The 26,520-nt window shown below is 50.0% G+C and overlaps 1 protein-coding gene across 1 annotated transcript in view; it reads right to left on the reverse strand.

Annotated features, from left to right (window-relative positions):
• LOC147091423 (uncharacterized) overlaps positions 1-9,717 on the reverse strand; it is a gene marked incomplete at its 3' end in the record, with an annotated part of 21,469 nt that extends 11,752 nt beyond the window's left edge. The window contains 2 exon segments of the mRNA XM_085976594.1: positions 483-554; positions 9,678-9,717. Coding sequence (XP_085832720.1) covers positions 483-554; positions 9,678-9,717 — 112 coding nt within the window.
• Positions 9,718-26,520: the final 16,803 nt, after the last annotated feature.

Below are 26,520 nucleotides of genomic sequence, written 5' to 3' on the forward strand. Positions count from 1 at the left end.
TCTCTCTCTCTCTCTCTCTCTGTCTGTCTCTCTCTCTCTCTCTCTGTCTCTCTCTCTGTCTGTCTGTGTGTCTCTCTCTCTGTCTCTCTCTCTGTCTCTCTCTCTCTCTCTTTCTGTCTCTCTCTCTCTCTTTCTGTGTCTCTCTCTCTCTCCTCTCTCTCTCTCTCTCTCTGTTTCTCTTACATTTTGAGCCGAATCTTCAGGCTGTCGTTGCCGGAAGGCCGCACTGACGCTCCAGAGGGGGGGACAACATGGCGTCCTGCGTCACCGCGCTGTTGGACGTCACCACGTTCCTCAGTCCCGTCCTAAGGGTGACGTCACCACGTTGCCGGACGCTCCAGCTCCCACACCGAGCCTGACGTCACCACGTTGCCGGACGCTGCTCGGCACGAATTAAAACCTGACGTCAGCACGTTGCCCGAAGCTCCTCCTCCGAATCAGAGCCCGACGTCAGCGCGTTGCCAAACGTCAACTGATTTTACCCGGGCCTCCACCGTTGGAGAATAAATTTTCGCCTCCGGGGTTGGTTGTCGAGTGAATGGCAATTTCTTCGCCTGAGGAAAAAGGAGAAAAACACCGAGAGAGAAATTCAAGTGTTAAAAGTTGGCGGTTTGTTGACGGTTCTGACGAAGCCTCGCCCCCCCTCCCTGGCGTCTGACGTCAGCACGTCCCCGGCCTGGCCCCGCCCCCTGACCTCCCGTGATCTTTCGTTTATTTCTATTTTCTCTCTCTTTTCCCCTCGGCCTGCTGAAAGTAAGTCGCTCGGCTTTTTATACCCCACAGCGAACCGCCGGAGGAAAAATTATCGAAAAAGAAAAATAATTCCCCTTTGGACGTTTGGTGGGTCGTGCGTGCGTGACGTCAGCACGTCCCGCTGGGCGGTGGGGGGACGCGTTGCGTGTTGACGTCATGGCGCTCTTTACGTTTTCTGTTTCCAGCCTTTTCAGCAGAGCCCCCTGCTGGAGGAGAGGGAATATCACCTCTCACCCCTCACCTCTCAATTCAATTCAATTCAATTCAAATCGCTTTATTGGCATGATGACAAGGTACATCTTATGTTGCCAAAGCATCGAAAAACATTCATGGTTGTACACAAAAATACAGATCTATCCATACAGTGTATAAACAGATATATCCCTGAGTGTATAAATATACATTCATATAATTTATATATACTCTTTTCTTATATTTAGTGGTTGTCCCTCTGTTTATGGCAAGCTGTAACATAGTGTGCCGCTAGTGTGACACAATTTCTCTCTTCCCTAGTAGGTATGGGAGTTTTTGGTCGTCATTCAAATTTCTGAATTCTGGGCATATTTTTGTGAATTTTGGGTAGAAATTCTCCCTTATGCCCTGATATTTTCTACAAGCTGTGAGGAAGTGCATCTCTGTCTCCACCACTGCCTGACTGCAGTGAGAGCATATCCTGTCCTCTCTTGGTAGCCGGGTCTGCCTGTGTCTACCTTTTTCGATCGCCAGCCTATGTTCACTAAGTCTGTACATTGTCAAGGTTTTTCTCAGTTTGCTATCCTTTACCATGGTCAGGTAATCAGCCATGTTGTATTGTCTGTTTAGGGCCAAGTAGCAATTGAGTTTGCTTTGGGTTTTTGTTGTTTCTGCCAAATATGACAGATATTTTTCCTTTTGCTTAGCGACGATTGTGTTGGGTCGAATTCTTTGTGTTACGCTGTCACTGTCCTGGGGCTGGTTCTTGTTAGTAGTGTTAGTAGTTACTTCACTGAGTCCCAGGACTAGTTGACTGAGGGTATTCTTCTTTATGGTCCTCTCTTGGCATTTCAGGGCGTCGTAGTGATAGCATTGGGGGTTGCTCATCCTCTCACCCCCACACAGTGGAGCCCCCTGCTGGAGGAGGGGGAATATCACCTCTCACCCCTCACCTCTCACCCCCACACAGTGGAGCCCCCTGCTGGAGGAGGGGGAATATCACCTCTCACCCCTCACCTCTCACCCCCACACAGTGGAGCCCCCTGCTGGAGAAGGGAGAATATCACCTCTCACCCCTCACCTCTCACCCCCACACAGTGGAGCCCCCTGCTGGAGGAGGGGGAATATCACCTCTCACCCCTCACCTCTCACCCCCACACAGTGGAGCCCCCTGCCGGAGGAGGGCGGAATATCACCTGCATGGGAAAGTTCTACTCATGCCAAGAAGATGGATGCCGTTCTGAATGCAAGCTGCCGATTTATCACAGGTTGCTTAAAACCAACAAACACCAACAGCCTATATATCCTGGCGGGTATCGCTCCCCCTGATATAAGAAGAACGGTAGCCAGCAAGAAAGAATGACTCCGTCAAGCATCAGATCAATTAATCAATCAATCAATCAACTTTATTGTCATTGTTAGTGCACATGTGCAGTACAACGAAATGTAGGCTTGCGGCTCCCGAGAGTGTACATTTAGATTGAGACATTTAAACATTCAACATACATTTGGCTTGTAATACATTAACATAAACATAACCCTAATAAAGTGCATTGGCAGATGTGCAGGCTTTAGAGTTTATTTGTGGAGTTCAGTAGGATGACAGCCCTGGGAAAGAAGCTGTTCCTAAATCTGGTCGTACGGGTGCGAATGCTTCTGTAGCGTCTCCCAGATGGCAGGAGGGCAAACAGACTGTGATCTTTGATGATGGTCCGTGACCTCCATAAACAGCGTTTCTGGTATATGTGCTCTATGGTCGGTAGCCGGGTGCCGGTAATGCGTTGGGCAGTTTTGACTACCCGCTGCAGGGCTTTCCGGTCATAGGAGCTACAGCTGCCATACCATACTGTGATACAGTTTGTCAGGATGTTCTCTATAGTGCAGCGGTAAAAGTTAGAGAGGATCAGGGGTGACAGGTTACATCCCTTCAGCCTCCTTAGGAAATATAGGCGCTGTTGGGCCGCCTTCACCAGAGAGGAGGTATTGAGGGACCAGGAGAGGTCTTCCGTGATGTAGACTCCGAGGAACTTAAAGCTGTCCACCCTTTCCACCACAGCCCCATTGATGTGGATGGGGGTGTGACTTCCGCCTTTGGACTTCCTGAAGTCCACAATGATTTCTTTGGTTTTCTTGATGTTGAGGGCCAGGTTGTTATCGGCGCACCACTTCACGAGATGCTGGACCTCCTCCCTGTAGGCTGACTCATCGTTGTTGGTGATGAGAGACACCCTCTGCATTGTCATACACCTACACCCAGCCGCCTAAAGTCAAGGAAGAGCTTCATGAACAGTGTTGTTCCATTACAATCAACCTCATCTGAAGCCCGCATCGCCTTGTGGAAAGACCGGCTCGCCAGTCTTGAACAACCCCCAGCGATGGAAATTTTACTTGATGAAAGCCTTCCCCCAGGAGCTAATTGCAACTGGGCAACCTGGAAGTGCCTTAACAGACTTAGGACCGGTGTAGGTTGCTCAAAGGTGTCACTAAGCAAATGGGGATATTCAACCAGCCCGACAACTTGTGAATGTGGAACTGAGGCACAGACTATGCAACATCTCCTGCAATGCCCATCATTAGAGGAACCCTGCACTGTTGCAGACCTTGCCGAATTCAACAACAAGGCGCAAAGATGTGTCCAGTTCTGGCTGTGCTATGTATAGACTGTCTGTGGACACGATAAGAAGAAGAAGACCCCCTCACCCCCACAACCCCCACACAGTGGAGCCCCCTGCTGGAGGAGGGTGGAATATCACCTCTCACCCCTCACCTCCCACCCCCACACAGTGGAGCCCCCTGCTGGAGGAGGGGGGAATATCACCTCTCACCCCCCTCACCCCCACACAGTGGAGCCCCCTGCTGGAGGAGGGGGAATATCACCTCTCACCACCCCCCCCCACCCCCACACAGTGGAGCCCCCTGCTGGAGGAGGGGGAATATCACCTCTCATCCCACCCCCACACAGTGGAGCCCCCTGCTGGAGGAGGGGGAATATCACCTCTCACTCCCCCACCCCCACCCCCACACAGTGGAGCCCCCTGCTGGAGGAGGGGGAATATCACCTCTCACCCCCCCACCCCCACACAGTGGAGCCCCCTGCTGGAGGAGGGCGGAATATCACCTCTCACCCCTCACCTCCCACCCCCACACAGTGGAGCCCCCTGCCGGAGGAGGGGGAATATCACCTCTCACCCCTCACCTCTCACCCCCACACAGTGGAGCCCCCTGCTGGAGGAGGGGGAATATCACCTCTCACCCCCCACACAGTGGAGCCCCCTGCTGGAGGAGGGCGGAATATCACCTCTCCCCCCTCACCTCCCACCCCCACACAGTGGAGCCCCCTGCTGGAGGAGGGTGGAATATCACCTCTCACCCCTCACCTCTCACCCCCACACAGTGGAGCCCCCTGTTCAAGGAGCGGGGAATATCACCTCTCACCCCCACACAGTGGAGCCCCCTGCTGGAGGAGGGGGGAATATCACCTCTCACCCCCACACAGTGGAGCCCCCTGCTGGAGGAGGGGGGAATATCACCTCTCACCCCCCTCACCCCCACACAGTGGAGCCCCCTGCTGGAGGAGGGGGAATATCACCTCTCACCACCCCCCCCCACCCCCACACAGTGGAGCCCCCTGCTGGAGGAGGGGGAATATCACCTCTCACTCCCCCACCCCCACACAGTGGAGCCCCCTGCTGGAGGAGGGGGAATATCACTTCTCCCCCCCTCACCCCACACAGTGGAGCCCCCTGCTGGAGGAGGGGGAATATCACCTCTCACCCCCCCGACCCCCACACAGTGGAGCCCCCTGCTGGAGGAGGGGGAATATCATAATATGATAGAATTCTTCATGAAGATGGAGAATGAAGCAGTTGACTCAGAGACTGGGGTCCTGAATTTAAATAACGGAAACTAGGATGGTCTGAGGCACGAGTTGGGTAGGATTGATTGGGGAATGTCACTCAAAGGGTTGACGGTGGATAGGAAATGGCAAACATTCAAAGACCGCATGGATGAACTACAGAATTTGTTCATCCCAGTTTGGCATAAGAATAAAACAAAAAAGGTGACTCAACCTTGGCTAACAAGGGAAATTAGGGATAGCACAAGATCCAAGGAGAGGACATATAAATTGGCCAGAAAAAGCAGTAAACCTGAGGATTGGGAGCAGTTTAGGATTCAACAAAGGAGGACAAAGGGATTAATTAAGAAAGGGAAAATAGAATATGAGAGTAAGCTTGCTGGGAACATAAAAACTGACTGCAAAAGCTTTTATAGATATGTGAAGAGAAAAAGATTGGTGAAGTCAAGCGTAGGTCCCTTGCAGTCAGAATCAGGGGAATTTATAATGGGGAACAAAGAAATGGCAGACCAATTAAATACATACTTTGGTTCTGTCTTCACAAAGGACGACACAAATAACCTCCCAGAGATGTCGGGGAACATAGGATCTAATGAAAGGCAGGAACTGATAGAAATCAGTATTTGTAGGGAAATGGTGTTAGGGAAATTGATGGGATTGAAGGCCGATAAATCCCCAGGGCCTGATAATCTACATCCTAGGGTACTTAAGGAAGTGGCCCTAAAAATAGTAGATGCATTGCTGATCATCTTCCAACATTCGATGGAATCTGGAACAGTACCCATGGATTGGAGGGTAGCTAATGTTACCGCACTATTCAAAAAAGGTGGTAGAGAGAAAACGGGGAATTACAGACCGGTAAGCCTGACATCGGTAGTGGGGAAAATGCTAGAGTCCATTATAAAGGATGTAAGCGCAGAGCACTTGGAAAACAGTGACAGGATCGGACAAAGTCAACATGGATTTACAAAAGGTAAATCGTGCTTGACTAATCTACTGGAATTTTTTGAGGATGTAACTGGTAGAATAGATAAGGGAGAACCAGTGGATGTGGTGTATTTGGACTTTCAGAAGGCATTCGACAAGGACCCGCATAAAAGATTAGCGTGTAAAGTTAAGGCACGTGGGATTGGGAGCAAGGTATTGACTTGGATAGAGAACTGGTTGGCAGACAAAAAGCAAAGAGTTGGAATAAATGGGTCTTTTTCCGAGTGGCAGGCAGTGACTAGTGGGGTACCGCAGGGATCGGTTCTTGGACCCCAGCTATTCACAATATATATTAATGATCTAGACAAGGGAACTAGATGTAATATCTCCAAATTTGCAGACGACACAAAGCTGGGTGGGTGTGTGTGCTGTGAGGAGGATGCCGAGAAACTCCAGGATGATTTGGACAGGTTGGGTGATTGGGCAGACGCATGGTAGATGCAATATTACATGGATAAATGTGAGGTTATCCACTTTGGTGGCAAAAACAGGAAGACAGATTACTATCTGAATGGCAATAGATTGGGAGGAGGGGACGTGCAACGAGACCTGGGTGTCCTTGTGCACCAGTCGCTGAAGGTAAGCATGCAGGTGCAGCAGGCGGTTAAGAAGACAAATGGTATGTTGGCCTTCGTAGCGAGAGAGTTTGAGTACAGGAGCAAGGATGTCTTGCTGCAGTTGTACAGGGCCTTGGTGAGACCACACCTTGAGTATTGTGTGCAGTTTTGGTCACCTTATCTGAGGAAGGACGTTCTTGCCATGGAAGGAGTTCAGCGAAGATTCACCAGGCTGATACCTGGGATGGCAGGAATGACGTATGAGGAGAGATTGTGTCGATTGGGCTTGTACTCACTGGAGTTTAGAAGAATGAGAGGGGATTTCATTGAAACTTATAAAATTCTAACTGGACTGGACAGACTAGATGCAGGAAGGACGTTCCCAATGGCGGGGGAGTCCAGAACCAGGGGTCACAGTCTAAGGATAAGGGGTAAGCCATTTAGGACTGAGATGAGGAGGAATTTCTTCACCCAGAGAGTGGTGAACCTGTGGAATTCTCTACCACACAAGACAGTAGAGGCCAATACATTAAATATACAGGAAACTCTCGATTTACTTGCACCTAAATAACCAGAAATCTCTGTTAACCGGCAAAATTCAGGAGTAGGTTCAGGTAAGTTTTACTTCATATTAGTGGCCGTTCCTGGATCTGTGGCTGTGTAACCGGGGTTCCTGCACCTGTTGCTAAGCAACAGGGATGCCTGGGTCTTGTGGCCGGGGTTCCTGCACCTGTTGTTAAGCAACAGGGACGCCTGGATCTGTGGCAGTGTACGGGGCTCAAGTACCTTTTAACTATACCTCTCTGTAATCCGGACTTTTTGATAAACCGGCACCACGTCGGTCCTGTCGGTGCCGGATAAAAAAGAGTTTCCTGTATTCAAGAAGGAGTTGGATATATTTCTTAAGGCTAAAGGGATCAAGGGGTATGGGGAGAAGGCAGGGACAGGGTACTGAATTTGGATGATCAGCCATGATCGCATTGAATGGCGGAGCAGGCTCGAGGGGCCGAATGGCCTACTCCTGCTCCTATCTTCTGTGTTTCTATGTTCACTCCGTAAGGGTGGCCCCGAGCTTCCGGTCGCCTGTCATTTTAATTCTCCGCTTCACTCCCACTCGGACCTCACCACCCTCGGCCTCTTGTATTGTTCCACGGAAGCTCAGTGTAAGCTCGAGGAACAGCACCTCATCTTTCGATTAGGCACTTTACAGCCTTCCGGACTCAACATCGAGTTCAACAATTTCAGATCATAACCTCGGCCCCTATTATACTTTTATATATTTTTTATCCACACTTTTGGTTTGTCCCTTTTCCTTTTCGCTCTCTCCCACATGGCAGCTGTCTCTCACTCTGCCAGCGCGTTTCACACTTCATCTCGAGCCATCCTTTGTCTCTTTACCTGTCCTATTACCATCTCGTCTCGCCTTGAATACCTCTTCACCTCTCACTGACCTTCCCCTTTGTTCTTTCATCCCCTCCCCCATTTCCCGGCCCCCAAACTGGCCTTTTTAATCTGTTTCATTTCCTGCTTTTTTTTCTCAGTCCTGACGAAAGGGTTTCGACCCGAAACGTTAACTCTGTTTCTCTCTCCACGGATGTTGCCTGGCCTGCTGAGTTTTTCCAACATTTTCTGTTGTTATTTCCAATTGTACAGGGCGTTGGTGAGGCCACACCTGGAGTACTGGGCACAGTTTTTGGTCTCCTTATCTAAGGAAGGATATACTTGCCTTGGAGGCGGTGCAACGAAGGTTCACTAGATTGATTCCTGCGATGAGAGGGCTGTCCTATGATGAGAGATTGTGTGGATTGGGCCGATACTCGCTGGAGTTCAGAAGAATGAGAGGTGATCTCATTGAAACATACAAGATTCTGAAGGGGATTGACAGGGTAGATGCTGAGAGATTGTTTCCCCCTGGCTGGAGTGTCTAGAACCAGGGGTCACAGTCTCAGGATAAGGGGTCGGCCATTTGGGACCGAGATGAGGAGGAATTTCTTCACTCAGAGGGTTGTGAATCTTTGGAATTCTCTACCCCAAAGGGCTGTGGAGGCGGAGTCTTTGAGTATATTCAAGGCTGAGATCGATAGATTGTTGGACTGTAGGGGAATCGAGGGATGTGGAGATCATGCAGGGAAGTGGAGTTGAGGTCGATGATCAGCCATGATCTGATTGAATGGCGGAGCAGGCTCGAGGGGCCGAATGGCCGACTCCTGCTCCTAATGTTCTTAAATAACAACAGAAAACGCTGGAAAAACTCAGCCGGCCAGGGCAGCATCCGTGGAGAGAGAAACAGAGTTAACGTTTCAGGTCGAAGACCCTTCGTCAGGACTGGAAGCAAAAAGCAGGAAAAGGGATAGATTTGAAAGCAAGTTTAGGGGCTGGGAAAAGAGGGAATGGGATGAAAGAACAAAAGGGAAGGTCAGAGATAGGATAGAAGGCAGGAGAGATTAAGAGACATTGAGAGACAATGACAACATTCTTATGTTACAGAGAAACACAGAAGATAGGAGCAGGAGTAGGCCATTCGGCCCCTCGAGCCTGCTCCGCCATTCAATGAGATCATCGCTGATCATCCAAATTCAGTACCCTGTCCCTGCTTTCTCCCCATATCCCTTGATCCCTTTAGCCTTAAGAAATATATCTAACTCCTTCTTGAATATATTTAATGAATTGGCCTCAACTGCCTTCTGTGGCAGAGAATTCCACAGGTTCACCACTCTCTGGGTGAAGAGATTCCTCCTCATCTCAGTCCTAAATGGCTTACCCCTTATCTTTAGACTGTGACCCCTGGTTCTGGACTCCCCGGCCATCATAAACATCCTTCCTGCATCCAGTCTGTCCAGTCCTGTCAGAATTTTATAAGTTTCAATGAGATCCCCTCTCAATCTTCTAAATTCCAGCGAGTATAAGCCCAATCGACCCAATCTCTCCTCATACGTCGTTCCTGCCATCCCAGGTATTAGTCTGGTGAATCTTCGCTGCACTCCCTCCATGGCAAGAACGTCCTTCCTCAGATAAGGCGACCAAAACTGCACACAATACTCAAGGTGTGGTCTCACCAAGGCCCTGTACAACTGCAGCAAGACACCCTTGTTCCTGTACTCGAATCCTCTCGCTACGAAGGCCAACATACCATTTGCCTTCTTAACCGCCTGCTGCACCTGCATGCTTACCTTCAGCGACTGGTGCACAAGGACACCCAGGTCTCGTTGCACTTCCCCTTCTCCCAATCTATTGCCGTTCAGATAATAATGTTGTTAGAACACGCAGTCCCTGTGTGCGGGTTTGATGGAACTGCACCCTCACAGTGATTGCAGATCGGCTTTTCCCCGTACGATCTGTGTACCGATGGAAGGGTGCGTATTGCATCAGCATCATACACCGGGAATACCAGTACAGCAACAACCTGACTGGTCCCATTGCAGTGGGAGGACTAACAAGTCAAGGGAATACACAATGAATGGTCGGACCCTAGGAAGGACAGAGGATCAGAGGGACCTTGGAGTGCATGTACATAGATCCCTGAAGGCAGCAGAACAGGTAGATAAGGTGGTTAAAAAGGCATATGGGATACTTGCCTTCATTAGCCGAGTCATAGAATATAAGAGCAGGGAGGTTATGATGGAGCTGTACAAAACGCTAGTTAGGCCGCAGCTGGAATACTGTGTGCAGTTCTGGTCGCCACACTATAGGAAGGATGTGCTTGCATTGGAGAGGGTGCAGAGGAGATTCACCAGGATGTTAGCTGGGCTGGAACGCTTCAGCTATGAAGAGAGACTGGACAGGCTGGGGCTGTTTCCTTAGAGCAGAGAAGGCTGAGGGGGGACCTGATTGAGGTGTACAAAATTATGAGGGGCATAGATAGGGTAGATAGAAAGCAACGTTTCCCCTTAGTAGAGGGTGTGGTGTATGTAACCGCTCCACCTTTAAGAGAACTATTTTAAGGGTTGCACTACTTTATCTTGGCTGCTGTATACTGTAATACCGGTGGTGACCACACCGGTATATAAGTGCTGTGTAATGATTTATTGGGCAGTTCAGCCCTGACCTTCGACTAGTAAAGACCTGTTAAAGTTTACTCTTGTGGTCTGTGTAGTAATTCTCACTATAACACACAGACTTAACAGTGGCGACGAGTACGATCTTACCCTGCGGCAGAGATACATCCAAGGCAGTTTAACGGGCGTTGAGAGGAGGCATCCGCCCTCATCATCCTGCTGAGAAAAGACGCGGGTTTGAAGAGCAAAGAAAGAATCCTGACACGAAGCCTTCCATCAGCAACAGGCAGTGATCATCCCTTCTATCACGGTGGTGGGTAAGCCGATCAGCGACGAGCAACAAGTCGGCCACGTTGGCTGTGAAGTAGGGGAGGGAAAAACGGAGGATATAAGGGCGGAGAACTCGACCACGGCCGGGGAAAAGAGCCGGACAGAAGTCGGGGCCAGAGGCGCTGAGACTGGGGCAGCGTAAGGCACGGGAGCCGCGGTGAATGCAAACGCAGCCGGTGTAAAAGACCGGGCTGCAAGCGGGCTGGGAGACGCAACAGCGTCGAGAGAGAGCTCGACCGCGACCGGGGAAAAGGCCGGGCAGCTACCGAGGCCGTGAGGCGCGGGATAAAATAAAAAAAAAACGCGGAGAACTCAGCCGCAGCCGGGGGGAAAGGACCGGACTGCAAGAGGGGCTGGGAGGTACGATTTGAGAACCGCTGGGGAGGCCGAACGCAGCAATACGGCAATCGCCATTACAGCCAGCGGGGGAGAAAGGCAAACGCGGGAAGCCGCCATTTTCATAGGCGGGGGAAGAAGACAAGCGCGGGAAACCGCCATTTAAAAAAAAAAATTAAAGAAAAATTTCTTTTTGTTTCTCAAGAAGATTGCGAGGATGCCTAAGCGTGGTAACATCAACGATTTCGATCCCGATGTTGAAGATTGGGCCACGTATGTAGAACGCACAGAGATTTATTGTAAGGCAAATAAAATATCCGATGAAGATAAAGCACTAACCTTACTAAACTCAATGGGTGCGAAGACATACGGGCTATTGAAGCATCTTCTATCACCAGCTAAACCGGCGGATCAGGCTTTCGCTAATATTGTTGCTGTCCTGAGAAATCATTTGAACCCCACACCGCTGATGTTAGCGGAACGATTTAAATTTTATGCAAGAACGCAACTGAAAGAGGAAAGCAACGCGGAGTATTTAATTGTACTGCGTAAGCTAGCGAAATACTGTCAGTTTGGGGAAAGACTGACAGAGGCACTGAGAGTCAAATTCGTGTGTGGATTGTTGAAAGAAGGAACACAAAAGCGGCTGCTTGAAGAGAATGATCTTACACTTGATAAGGCTGTCACTATTGCAGCATCGCACGAAGCCGCAGCGAGAGGCACTGCGGAAATGCAGCTGAAGGCAGCAGTACTCAGCGTAGATCAAATGGCTTTGGGTACAATGAAATGTTATCGTTGTGGAAAGACAACACACGATCAGAACCAATGCTGGTTTAAAAACCAGGAATGTAGAAAATGTGGCAAGCTTGGTCACATAGCTAAAGTATGCCGGTCAGGAAAGAAGACCAGCAACAAAAAGTCACCGCAGGAAAAGTGCAGAAAGGTACATAAGGTGGCTGAGAAGAGTTCGGATGAACAGAATTCGGATTCAGACTCCAACAGCAAGGAACTGGGTAGTCTGAGAATTCACAATGTGAGTAAGGAAGCTGACCAACAAACTATCTGGGCCACACTGCAGATAGCAGGAGTCCAAGCGAAGATGGAATTGGACACCGGCTTAGCGTTGACGGTCATGAATAAGCAAGATTACAAAAGGTTATTCAAACATATTCCCCTACGGGATACGGAGATAGTATTGCAGACATACACGGGGCAATGAGTATACCCCATCGGAAAGATAAAAGTCAAGGTGATACACAAGGGCAAAGAACACCAAGGAATGGACTTATATGTACTACCTGAGGGAGGTCCACCACTTCTGGGACGGGAGTGGATCAGGAAAATAAATATGGACTGGCACTCCCTCAAAGCAATAATGGTAGATTCCGGAAAAAAAGATGTCAAACCTGAACGATTGTCCAGAATATTGGATGAGGCTAAAGAGGTGTTCCAACAGGGACTGGGAACACTGAGAGGAATTAAGGCAATAATCAAGATTGCAGAACATGCAAACCCAAAATTTTTCAAAGCCAGACCGGTACCTTATGCGATACGACCTGCTGTGGAAGCTGAGCTGGAAGGGCTAGAACGTTCAGGAGTATTGTCTAAGGTGAACTGGAGTGAGTGGGCCACGCCCATTGTTCCTGTCATGAAGCGTTCATCGAGTAACAAGCCAGGGGAACCGGGGAAGGTCCGCATCTGTGGAGACTTCAAGATCACAGTTAATCCGGTGCTTCACACGGTGCAATATCCGCTTCCACGGATTGAGGATATCTTTGCTTCATTGTCTGGCGGGAAACACTTCACCAAGATAGACCTGGCGCAAGCGTACTTACAGATGGAAGTTGAGGAAGAGTCGCGCCAGTATCTCACAATCAACACGCACAGAGGCTTGTATCGATATAATAGACTGGTTATTGGAGTGGCTTCGGCTCCAGCAATTTGGCAGAGGGCCATGGAGCAGGTATTACAGGGAATTCCAAACACTCAATGTTACTTGGACGATATCCTGATTACAGGAGATGACGATGAGGAACACCTTACAAATTTGAAACTGGTGCTCACCAGATTGAAGGAATATGGACTTCGAGTTAATCGCCAGAAATGTGAGTTCTTTCAGAAACGGATCTCGTACTGTGGTCATGTCATTGACCAGGAGGGGCTGCACAAGCCACCTGACAAGATTGAAGCTGTTGTGAAGGCTCCCGCTCCGGAAAATGTATCCCAGTTGAGGTCGTTCCTAGGGTTGATTAACTATTACCATAAGTTTCTGCCAAATCTATCCACGGTGCTGCACCCGCTGAATGCTCTTTTGCAGAAAGAAGTACCATGGAAGTGGAGCGAGGACTGTAAGAAGGCCTTTCGCAAAAGCAAGGCATTGATCACCTCAGAGGAAGTGTTGGCTCATTTCAACCCAACGCTACCTATTCGTTTAGCTTGTGATGCTTCTCCTTATGGTATTGGAGCAGTACTCTCACACAAGTTGCCAAATGGCTTGGAAAGGCCAGTCGCATTGCATCCAGATCATTGACCTCCGCTGAGCACAACTATGCTCAGATAGATAGGGAGGCTCTCAGCCTGGTGTGGGGAGTAAAGAAGTTTAATCATTACCTGCAGGGCCAGAAGTTTACACTGCTGACAGACCACCAGCCGTTGGTATCCATATTCAACCCTAAAAAGGGCGTTCCCATTATGACAGCGCAAAGGCTACAGAGGTGGTCCCTTTTCCTAGGGGCACACCAATATGACATAGAATACAAAGGATCAAAACAGCATGGGAATGCTGACGGTTTATCGCGCCTACCGTTGCCAACGGTAGAAGAGATGCCTACAGTAGACCCAGTGGAGATGTTCCACTCAACCATAGTGGAATGTCTACCAGTAACAAATTCTACCATTGAAAAGGAAACGAGAAATGACCCGACTCTCTCACGAGTCTACGATTTAACGGTGAAGGGATGGCCAGCACATGGCGAACCACTGTTGCCAGCATTCTCGCAAAGAAGAGAACAGCTGTCAGTGTGCCGAGGAACCTTGATGTGTGGATCCAGAGTGGTGATTCCACCCAAACTCCAGTATACAGTGCTAAAGGAGCTTCACGAGGGGCATCTGGGTGGAGTGAAAATGAAGAACCTAGCCAGAGCGTTTGTGTGGTGGCCAGGTATCGATGGAGACATCGAAGAAATGACCAAGAGCTGCCTAGGATGCCAGAAGGTCCAAAACGCCCCACCACAAGCCCCTCTACATCCATGGGAGTGGCCCTCATCTCCATGGCAAAGGGTACATATCGACTTTGCTGGTCCATTTATGGACTCAATGTTCTTAATCGCGGTGGATGCACACTCCAAGTGGCCGGAGGTAATAAAGATGTCCTCCACCACCACGGAACAAACCATCACAGTATTAAGGACCATATTTGCCAGGAATGGGCTGCCAGAACAGATCTGTTCTGATAATGGACCGCAATTTGTGTCCGAAGAATTCAGGAAGTTCTTAAAAAACAATGGGGTTAAGCACTACACGTCCGCCCCATACCATCCCACCACCAATGGATTGGCTGAAAGATTTGTCCAGACCTTCAAGAAGGCCATAAAGGCCATGGCTAATGAAGACATAAATCTACAACATAAGGTAGATAACTTCTTGTTGGCGTACAGGAATGCAACACATGTGGTTACAAACCAAACTCCCGCCATGATGTTTTTCAATAGAAGACTAAGATGCCGGCTGGATTTGATCAAGCCAAACATCAGAAGGGACGTAGAGAACCGGCAATTTCAAGGCATGAATGAAAGGCCAACTAGAACCTTCCAGATAAGTCAACAAGTTTTGGCCCGAGACTACCGTACCGAGAAATGGCAGCCTGGAACTATTTGCACACGACTAGGACCGCTGATGTATACCGTGGACATTGGTGAAAGCATAATAAGGCGCCATGCTGACCAGATCATAGAGTAATCCGAAAAGGGACAACCTACACCACAACTCTATACGCCTAATGATGAAGCAGAGATACCCATAGTATCTACCTCCGATCCGGTGATACTGGAACCAGATGAACCCGACACTGGCATTCAAGCAAAATCGACCTTGCCAGAAGAACCTACTACACCACCGAAAACTACTACACCACCGAGGCGTTATCCGGACCGAGTCAGGAGGCCTCCTCAGAGACTGAATCTGTGAACTGTTTTTACATGAAGTTGTGTATATATGTTATTATGTTATGTTTAATGGGGAATATATACTGTTAAGCTAAAAAGGGAGGATTGTGGTGTATGTAACCGTTCCACCTTCAAGAGAACTATTTTAAGAGTTGCACTACTTTATCTTGGCTGCTGTATACTGTAATACCGGTGGTGACCACACCGGTATATAAGTGCTGTGTAATGATTTATTGGGCAGTTCCGCCCTGACCTTCGACTAGTAAAGACCTGTTAAAGTTATTCTTGTGGTCTGTGTAGTAATTCTCAATATAACACACAGACTTAACAGAGGGGTCAATAACCAGGGGGCATAGTTTCAAGGTAAGGGGCAGGAGGTTGAGAGGGGATTTGAGGAAAAACTTTTTCACCCAGAGGGTGGGTGGAATCTGGAACTCACTGCCTGAAAGGGTGGTAGAGGCAGGAACCCTCACAACATTCAAGAAGCATTTGGATGAGCACTTGAAATGCCATAGCATACAAGGCTATGGACCAAGTGCTGGAAAATGGGATTAGAATAGACAGAGCCTGATGGCCGGCACCGACATGATGGGCCGAAGGGCCTCTTTCTGTGCTGTATAACTCTATGACTCTATGAACTGTTTGCTTTACCCCAGTCCGACCTGTGAGGCTTGGGGCTCGGGTTTTACTAAGCAAAGGCAAGTAGATTATAGTTGTAGAAGATGAGTTTAAAGAACAATTGCACCAGGATGTGACTCGGCGCGGCTCTGACATTGCACCTCTACCAGAACACCTGTCAGGTTAATTAGTCAGTCTCAAAAAGACTTTTATACCTTGGCTCAGAAAAACAGGGAAGTACACGAAGAAATATCTAAGATTGGGGATGATTCAAAATAGTGGGATATCGGTATGAATATGGAGGTTCACCCCCCCGATAAGAACTATCTCCCATGTTGTCGTCAATGTTCAGTTGGTGGTTGTGTTACACTCCGGGGACCTGAGCACATAAAGCTAGGCCGACACTCCCAGTGCAGTATTGAGGGAGCGCTGCACTGTCAGAGGGGCAGTACTGAGGGAGCGCAGCACTGTCGGAGGGGCAGTACTGAGGGAGCGCTGCACTGTCGGAGGGGCAGTACTGAGGGAGTGCTCCACTGTCGGAGGGGCAGTACTGAGGGAGTGCTGCACTGTCGGAGGGGCAGTACTGAGGGAGTGCCGCACTGTCGGAGGGGCAGTACTGAGGGAGCGCTGCACTGTCTGAGGGTCAGTACTGAGGGAGTGCTGCACTGTCGGAGGGGCAGTACTGAGGGAGTGCTGCACTGTCGGAGGGGCAGTACTGAGGGAGCGCTGCACTGTCGGAGGGGCAGTACTGAGGGAGCGCTGCACTGTTGGAGGGGCAGTACTGAGGGAGCGCTGCACTGTGAGAGGGGCAGTACTGAGGGAGCGCTGCACTGTTGGAGGGGCAGTACTGAGGGAGTGCTGCACTGTCGGAGGGGCAGTACTGAGGGAGCGCTGCACTGTCGGAGGGGCAGTACTGAGGGAGCGCCGCACTGTCGGAGGGGCAGTACTGAGGGAGCGCCGCACTGTCGGAGGTGCAGTACTGAGGGAGCGTTGCACTGTCGGAGGGGCAGTACTGAGGGAGCGCTGCACTGTCGGAGGTGCAATACTGAGGGAGCACTGCACTGTGAGAGGGGCAGTACTGAGGGAGCGCTGCACTGTCGGAGGGGTAGTACTGAGGGAGCGCTGCACTGTCGGAGGGGCAGTACTGAGGGAGTGCTGCACTGTCGGAGGGGCAGTACTGAGGGAGTGCTACACTGTCGGAGGGGCTGTACTGAGGGAGTGCCGCACTGTCGGAGGGGCAGTACTGAGGGAGCGCTGCACTGTCGGAGGGGCAGTACTGAGGGAGTGCCGCACTGTCGGAGGGGCAGTACTGAGGGAGTGCCGCACTGTCGGAGGGGCAGTACTGAGGGAGCGCTGCACTGTCGGAGGGTCAGTACTGAGGGAGCGCTGCACTGTCGGAGGGGCAGTACTGAGGGAGCGCTGCACTGTCGGAGGGGCAGTACTGAGGGAGCGCTGCTCTATCGGACGGGCAGTACTGAAGGAGCACCACACTGTCGGAGGGGCAGTACTGAGGGAGCGCCGCAATGTCAGAGGGGCAGTACTGAGGGAGCGCCGCACTGTCGGAGGTGCAGTACTGAGGGAGCGCAGCACTGTCGGAGGGGCAGTACTGAGGGAGCGCTGCACTGTCGGAAGTGCAGTACTGAGGGAGCAGTACTGAGGGAGCGCCGCACTGTCGGAGGGGCAGTACTGAGGGAGCGCTGCACTGTCGGAGGGGCAGTACTGAGGGAGCGCTGCACTGTCGGAGGTGCAGTACTGAGGGAGCGCTGCACTGTGAGAGGGGCAATACTGAGGGAGCGCTGCACTGTCGGAGGGGCAGTACTGAGGGAGTGCTGCACTGTCGGAGGGGCAGTACTGAGGGAGTGCTGCACTGTCGGAGGGGCAGTACTGAGGGAGCGCTGCACAGTCGGAGGGGCAGTACTGAGGGAGCGCCGCACTGTCGGAGGGGCAGTACTGAGGGAGCGCCGCACTGTCGGAGGTGCAGTACTGAGGGAGCGCTGCACTGTCGGAGGGGCAGTACTGAGGGAGCGCTGCACTGTCGGAGGTGCAGTACTGAGGGAGCGCTGCACTGTTGGAGGGGCAGTACTGAGGGAGTGCTGCACTGTCGGAGGGGCAGTACTGAGGGAGCGCTGCACAGTCGGAGGGGCAGTACTGAGGGAGCGCCGCACTGTCGGAGGGGCAGTACTGAGGGAGCGCCGCACTGTCGGAGGTGCAGTACTGAGGGAGCGCTGCACTGTCGGAGGGGCAGTACTGAGGGAGCGCTGCACTGTCGGAGGTGCAGTACTGAGGGAGCGCTGCACTGTCGGAGGGGCAGTACTGAGGGAGTGCTGCACTGTCGGAGGGGCAGTACTGAGGGAGTGCCGCACTGTCGGAGGGGCAGTACTGAGGGAGTGCCGCACTGTCGGAGGGGCAGTACTGAGGGAGCGCCGCAATGTCAGAGGGGCAGTACTGAGGGAGCGCCGCACTGTCGGAGGTGCAGTACTGAGGGAGTGCTGCACCGTCGGAAGTGCAGTACTGAGGGAGCAGTACTGAGGGCGCGCTGCACTGTCAGAGGGGCAGTACTGAGAGAGCGCTGCACTGTCGGAGGTGCAGTACTGCGGGAGCGCTGCACTGTCGGAGGGGCAGTACTGAGGGAGCGCTGCACTGTCAGAGGGCCAGTACTGAGGGAGCGCTGCATGTAAGAGGGGCAGTACTGAGAGAGCGCTGCACTGTTGGAGGTGCAGTACTGAGGGAGCGCTGCACTGTCGGAGGTGTAGTACTGAGGGAGCGCTGCACTGTCGGAGGGGCAGTACTGAGGGAGCGCTGCACTGTCGGAGGGTCAGCACTGAGGGAGCGCTGCACTGTCAGAGGGTCAGTACTGAGGGAGCGCTGCACTGTCGGAGGATCAGTACTGAGGGAGCGCCGCACTGTCAGAGGATCAGTACTGAGGGAGCGCTGCACTGTCGGAGGATCAGTACTGAGGGAGTGCCGCACTGTCGGAGGATCAGTACTGAGGGAGCGCCGCACTGTCGGAGGGTCAGCACTGAGGGAGCGCCGCACTGTCAGAGGATCAGTACTGAGGGAGCGCTGCACTGTCGGAGGATCAGTACTGAGGGAGCGCCGCACTGTCAGAGGATCAGTACTGAGGGAGCGCTGCACTGTCGGAGGGTCAGTACTGAGGGAGCGCTGCACTGTCAGAGGGTCAGTACTGAGGGTGTACTGCACTGTCGGAGGATCAGTACTGAGGGAGCGCTGCACTGTCGGAGGATCAGTACTGAGGGAGCGCTGCACTGTCGGAGGGTCAGTACTGAGGGAGCGCTGCACTGTCAGAGGGTCAGTACTGAGGGTGTACTGCACTGTCGGAGGATCAGTACTGAGGGAGCGCTGCACTGTCGGAGGATCATTACTGAGGGAGTGCTGCACTGTCAGAGGGTCAGTACTGAGGGAGCGCTGCACTGTCGGAGGGGCAGTACTGAGGGTGTGCTGCACTGTCGGAGGGGCAGTACTGAGGGAGCGCTGCACTGTCGGAGGGTCAGTACTGAGGGAGCGCTGCACTGTCAGAGGGTCAGTACTGAGGGTGTACTGCACTGTCGGAGGGTCAGTACTGAGGGAGCGCTGCACTGTCGGAGGATCATTACTGAGGGAGCGCTGCACTGTCAGAGGGTCAGTACTGAGGGTGTACTGCACTGTCGGAGGATCAGTACTGAGGGAGCGCTGCACTGTCGGAGGTGCCGTCATTCGGGATGAGACGTTAAACCGAGGCCCCGTCTGCTCTCTCAGGTGGATGTAAAAGATCCCACGGGCAACATGTATCGAAGAAGAACAGGGGAGTTATCCCCGGTGTCCTGGGGCCAGTATTTATCCCTCAACCAACATCACTAAAAACAGATTATCTGGTCATTATCACATTGCTGTTTGTGGGATCTTGCTGTGCACAAATTGGCTGCTGCATTTCCCACATTACAACAGTGACTACACTTCAAAAAGTACTTCATTGGCTGTAAATTGCTTTGAGATGTCAAGTGGTCGTGAAAGGCGCTCTATGAATGCAAGTTGGAGACAGTTCAGAAAAGGTCTTGTTACCGAAGGAGGGATATACTTGCCATAGAGGGAGTGCAACTAAGGTTCATGAGATTGATTCCTGCGATGGGGGGACTGTCGTATGAGAAGAGATTGAGTAAACTAGGCCTGTATTCTCTTGAATTCAGAAGAATGAGAGGGGATCTCATTGAAGCATACAAAATTATTACAGGGCTTGATAGGATGGATGCTGGGAGAATGTTTCCCTTGGCTGGGGAGTCTAGAACCAGGGGCCACAGCCTCAGGATAAAGGGTAGGCCATTCAGGACTGAGATGAGGTGAAATTTCTTCACACAGAGGGTGGTGAATCTTTGGAATTCTCTACCCCAGACGGCTGTGGAGGCTCAGTCATTGAGTATATTCAAAACAGAAGTCGATAGATTTCTGACTAGTAAAGGCATCACGGGAGATGGCGATTGGGCCGGTGAATGGAGTTGAGGCAGAAGATCAGCCATTGAATGGCGGAGCAGGCTCGAAGGGCCGAATGGCCGACTCCTGCTCCTATTTAATATGTTCTTATGTTCTAAGGTTCATGAGGTTGATTCCGGAGATGAAGGGGTTGTCTTCTGAAGCAAGGTTGAGCAGGTTGGGCCTATACTCATTGGAGTTTAGAAGAATGAGAGGGGATCTTATTGAAACATATAAGATACTGAGGGGGCTCGACAGGGTAGATGCAGAGAGGATGTTTCCCCTCGTGGGGGAATCTAGAACTCGGGGGCATAGTTTCAGAATAAAGGGTCGCCCTTTTAGAACTGAGATGTGGAGGAATTTCTTCTCTCTGAGGGTCTAGAATCTGTGGAATTCTCTTCCCCAGGGAGCTGTGGAGGCTGGGTCATTGAATATATTTAAGGTGGAGATAGACAGAGTTTTGAACGATAAGGGAGTCAAGGGTTATGGGGAGCGGGCAGGGAAGTGGCTTTGAGCCCAAGATCAGATCAGCCATGATCTTATTGAATGGCGGAGCAGGCTCGAGGGGCTGAATGGCCGACTCCTGCTCCTATTTCTTATGTTCTTATTCTTACTTACACTTACTGATAATAACGTGTCGAGTTAACAGACACCACAAGCAGTGAGCATTGGTCAAGCTCTTACGCAAGGCCCGGATAGAAGAGGACAATGGCCCAGAACTTGGTGTCGGCGGCTTGCCGCGCGTGCAAGCCCCCGACGTGCGCTCACCCTGCGCGCCGACACCTGAAACCTGGCCCGCAGTGGATTTCCTGTCAGTGGCCCGGTTCTGATGTCGGCGCGCTGTGCTAACCTGACCCAGCGGCGTAGTTAGTGCGATGTGCCGGCTGGGATCAGGTGAGCACTGTTCAGCCAATCAGGGGAGGGGAAACTTCATTCATAAGTTTGAGAGTAAGAACTGTCAAACTCATGAGAAGTACTGCACCCCAAAACACTACTTAAACTTTAAATAAAATTTAAAAAAACATCCCAATCATTAAATCTATATATATAAAAGGATACTTCTGTCTGTCATTCCGTCTGTCTGTCTTGAATTAACTCGAAAGTTATAGAGCGTACCTACACGTGCGTTACGTCAAAAGAAAGCTGACGATTCCAGAACCGTCCTAAGCGTATTTACGTTTTGGCCGGATAAAAATTGTTTGCGCGTTATGCAAAAAACCTTCAAAATTTAACTCATTATCTGCTAAGTAGCATTGATTGACTGACGTCAAGGTCGACCAATCCTGTGCCGGCACGATTGACCAATCCTACAGTTCAGTCGCCTGATGGTTGGCCAATCGCTGCGTCTGTGGGCGGGACTAATGCTTTTCAACTCAGGCATCGGGCAGCCATTGCTTCACTACTTCCAGCTCAAACTCTGCTAATCCAGCTTCGAAAAAGTTAGTATCTCTTTTAAAAATTACATAACATTTACCAAAAACGTTTTATAAGTACTTTCACTTTCATCTTTGAAGCTATTAAAAGGTAGAAATGTTGCCCGGCAGCAGATTCACACAGGGACAGACAGACAGGCCCCAAAGCCTGGGACTTGATTTAAACCACCCGGCCCAAAACAGCCCTGGCAAAGCCGGGCTCCCCCAGCTAGTTAAGTATAAATAAGTTTAAAAAAATAATTTAAACAATAATTTTTTTTTTTGAAAAAAATAAATTTTTATTAAAAAGGGTCTAAAACTAAACTTACCTTATTGTAGATTCTTTAAAATAATAAACCTGTGGAAATTTTTTTTCTAAATTGCACTAAAACACCACTTACCTGTAAAAATAAATACTTACGTGTGCTTTTTACAAGCGTAAAGACCGGAGGCCTTTACACATGCGCAAATCCCCCAAAACAGAGGAAATCCAAGATGCACGCGCTGCCCCCTACAGCGCACGTGCTAGCCTCTTCACCTCTTGGGTTAGAGGAGAGGACAAGCCAGTTTTCAGCGCATGCGCTGTGCATGCTGAAAACCGGCATTTCCTCCGGCCAGACGCGTGAGTACCCCTTCCGTCCTCACGCGTTTGGGGAGGAATTACTGCCCCAATGTCAACGGGCAAGTACTGTAAGAAACAGCTATTAGATTCATAGATGAAGTTTGACTCTTAGAACAGAAATTAAAACTGCAGCCAGGAACAGATGGGGGGAGGATCAGCACGGCCAATTAACAAACACCAACATGATAAGAAGGTCGTAAAATGCAAGGAAACAGGGAGGATAGCACCTGCTCGATAATAAGGAGCCACAAAGCCATAAAATGGCCTTGAAGAAACTTGACAAAACATTCGTCAGAGGGAAGGGCTCAGCAGCCATGTAGAGAGAGACAACGAGAGATGTTTTCCTGCATAACACTTGGGATAAAGATTAGTATAGGTGATTGACATTAAATAAATCACAGCCCACCGAAATAACTATAAATATAGTGGGCTGAGAGCAGAAGACAGACAGCGAGGGGCGAAGGCTTCGAGGCTGGAAACATAGAAACATGGAAACATAGAAGATAGGAGCAGGAGTAGGCCATTCGGCCCCTCGAGCCTGTTCAGCCATTCAATGAGATCATGGCTCATCATTCAAATTCAGTACCCTGTCCCTGCTTTCTCCCCATATCCCTTGATCCCTTTAACCTTAAGAAATATATCTAACTCCTTCTTGAATATATTTAATAAATTGGCCTCAACTGCCTTCTGTGGTAGAGAATTCCACAAGTTCACCACTCTCTGGGTGAAGAAATTCCTCCTCATCTCAGTCCTAAATGGCTTACCCCTTATCTTTAGACTGTGACCCCTGGTTCTGGACTCCCCCGCCATCGAGAACATCCTTCCAGCATCTAGACTGTCTAGTCCTGTTAGAATTTTATAAGTTTCAATGAGATCCCCTCTCATTCTTCTAAACGCTAGCGAATACAAGCCCAATCGACCCTCTCTTCATACGTCATTCCTGCCACCCCAGGTATCAGTCTGGTGAATCTTCGCTGCACTCCCTCCATGGCAAGAACATCCTTCCTCAGATAAGGCGACCAAAACTGCACACAATACTCAAGGTGTGGTCTCACCAAGGCCCTGTACAACTGCAGCAAGACATCCTTGCTCCTGTACTCGAATCCTCTCACTATGAAGGCCAACATACCATTTGCCTTCTTAACCACCTGCTGCACTTGCATGCTTACCTTCAAAAATCTTGACTAAGTTTAGCCTCTGAGGTGGATCAATGCTGGCTTACGCCTAACACCTCCAACAGCTCGGGGGACGAATCGACAGAGGCGACTGCTGTTACTGACTGCAGAGACCCGTTGACCCAAGACCTCCACGCTATCTCATCAGACATCCAACCAATCATCCATCCGGTCGTGGCGTTCCGATTTGGGAGATGTAGATCGCTCCTACTGCCACGGGTTGTATGTCTATTATACTCAGCTTATAAACCATATGTAATACCTGATTGTGCTTTAAAACTGTAGCTCTTTAATAAAAAGTCTTACAACTTCTAAAGCCCTGTTGGGTAACCTGTGTGTGAGCCTGTGATACTAATCTTAAAATACGATAGCAAAATACTGCGGATGCTGGAAATCTGAAATAATGCTGGAAAAACTCAGCAGGCCAGGCAACATCGGGGAGAGGGAAATAGAGTTAACGTTTCAGGTCGAAACCCTTCGTCAAAACTGAGAAAAATGGCAGGAAATGAAACTGATTAAAAAGGCCAGTTTGGGGGCTGGGAAATGGGGGAGGGGATGAAAGAACAAAGGGGAAGGTCAGTGAGAGGTGAAGAGATATTCAAGGCGAGACGAGATGGTAATAGGACAGGTAAAGAGACAAAGGATGGCTCGAGATGAAGTGTGAAGTGCGCTGGCAGAGTGAGAGACAGCTGCCATGTGGGAGAGAGCGAAAAGGAAGAGGCACAAACCAAAAGTGTGGATAAAAAATATATAAAAATATGATAGGGGCCGAGGTTATGATCTGAAATTGTTTAACTCGATATTGAGTCCGGAAGCCTGTAAAGTGCCCTTAAATTCAGGTGCAGACACTTGAGGTTGAACTCTGTAATACTGTCCACGGTAAACTTGACTGAACGCAAAAGTGACCAAATGTACCGACAATTTTGAGGGCGAGAGACCGCTGGGCTGAAACATTTGTAAAATAAGTGATGCACTTGCAAGCTGGGGTTTTTTCCCCCCCTCCAAAAAGATAAGATCTTGAAAGTTCTGTGAGAACGACGAGTCGACAACCTTCAGATGTGAAAACAATGACTCTCTCCAACCCTTGATCGTCTGGCCTTGGTTAACTGAACGTCACTTCGGTGACAAAAACAGGAAGGCAGATTATTATCTGAACGGCAATAGATTGGGAGAAGGGGAAGTGCAACGAGACCTGGGTGTCCTTGTGCACCAGTCGCTGAAGGTAAGCATGTAGGTGCAGCAGGCGGTTAAGAAGGCAAATTGTATGTTGGCCTTCGTAGCGAGAGGATTCGAGTACAGGAACAAGGATGTCTTGCTGCAATTGTACAGGGCCTTGGTGAGACCGTACCTTGAGTATTGTGTGCAGTTTTGGTCGACTTATCTGAGGAAGGATGTTCTTGCCATGGAGGGAGTGCAGCGAAGATTCACCAGACTGATACCTGGGATGGCAGGAATGACGTATGAGGAGAGATTGGGTCGATTGGGCTTATACTCACTGGAGTTTAGAAGAATGAGAGGGGATCTCATTGAAACTTATAAAATTCTAACAGGACTAGACAGACTAGATGCAGGATGTTCCCGATGGCGGGGGAGTCCAGAACCAGGGGTCACAGTCTAAGGATAAGGGGTAAGCCATTTAGGACAGAGATGAGGAGGAATTTCTTCACCCAGAGAGTGGTGAACCTGTGTAATTCTCTACCACAGAAGGCAGTTGAGGCCAATTCATTAAATATATTCAAGAAGGAGTTAGATATATTTCTTAAGGTTAAAGGGATCAAGGGATATGGGGAGAAGGCAGGGACAGGGTACTGAATTTGGATGATCAGCCATGATCTCATTGAATGGCGGAGCAGGCTCGAGGGGCCGAATGGCCTACTCCTGCTCCTATCTTCTATGTTTCTATGTCTAAACAGAGCGGAGAGACAGAGAGAAAACAACATTAATCACAATTTGGGACACGGTATCTGTGGGCGAGTCGCCAAGTCTTGGGGTATGAAAGATAGAATCATAGAAAGTGACAGCGCGGAAGGAGGCCACTTTGGCCCATCGTGTCTGCGCCGGCCAACAAAGAGCTATCCCAGCCTAATCCCACTTCCCAGCTCTTCGTCCGTAGCCCTGCAGGTTACAGCATCCCAAGGGCACATCCAAGTACTTTTTAAATGTGGTTGGGGTTCCTGCCTCTACCACCCTTTCAGGCAGTGAGTTCCAGACCCCCACAACCCTCTGGGTGAAGACATTTCCCCTCAAATCCCCTCTAAACCTTCCACCAATTACTTTAAATCTGTGCCCCCTGGTTATTGACCCCTCTGCTAAGGGAAATAGGTCCTTCCGATCCACTTTATCGATGCCCCTCATAATTTTACACACCTCAATAAGGTCTCCCCTCAACCTCCTCTGTTCCAAAGAAAACAGACCCAGCCTATCCAGTCCTTCCTCATAGCTAAGATTCTCCACTCCCAGCAACATCCTTGTAAATCTCCTCTGTGTATTGGTTTCTTTGTGGGTTCAAGGATGAGACATTTATGAAAGAGAATGAGTTTTAATCTAAAGTCTGTTCAACTCTTTATACAGCATTTCAGGAGACACCCTGCTAGTGATGCATCTAGAACGAAACTGAAACTAAACTACACTGCCTTGCTTGTCTCGGTCACATGACCTCTGCTGGTCAGGCACAAGCAATCAATACATGCAATCATGCTGGTAGGCATCATAATCGAACAGGCAAATAACATCACTATTTGCTGATATCGTTACACTCTGTACCCTCTCTAGTGCAATCACATCTTTCCTGTAATGTGGTGACCAGAACTGCACGCAGTACTCTAGCTGAGGCCTAACCAGTGTTTTATACAGTTGAAGCATAACCCCCCTGCTCTTGTATTCTATGCCACGGCTAATAAAGACAAGCATTCCGTATGCCTTCTTAACCACCGTATCTACCTGGCCTGCTACCTTCAGGGATCTGTGGACATACACTCCAAGATCTCTTTGTTCCTCTTCACTACTCAGTGTCCTACCATTTATAGTTTATTCCCTTTCATTATTAGCCCTCCCCAAATG

The sequence above is a fragment of the Somniosus microcephalus genome, unplaced genomic scaffold (genome assembly GCF_052327205.1).
Source record: "Somniosus microcephalus isolate GS21.2 unplaced genomic scaffold, FLI_Smic_1.0 unresolved_chr3, whole genome shotgun sequence".
In the NCBI taxonomy this organism is placed as follows: domain Eukaryota; kingdom Metazoa; phylum Chordata; class Chondrichthyes; order Squaliformes; family Somniosidae; genus Somniosus; species Somniosus microcephalus.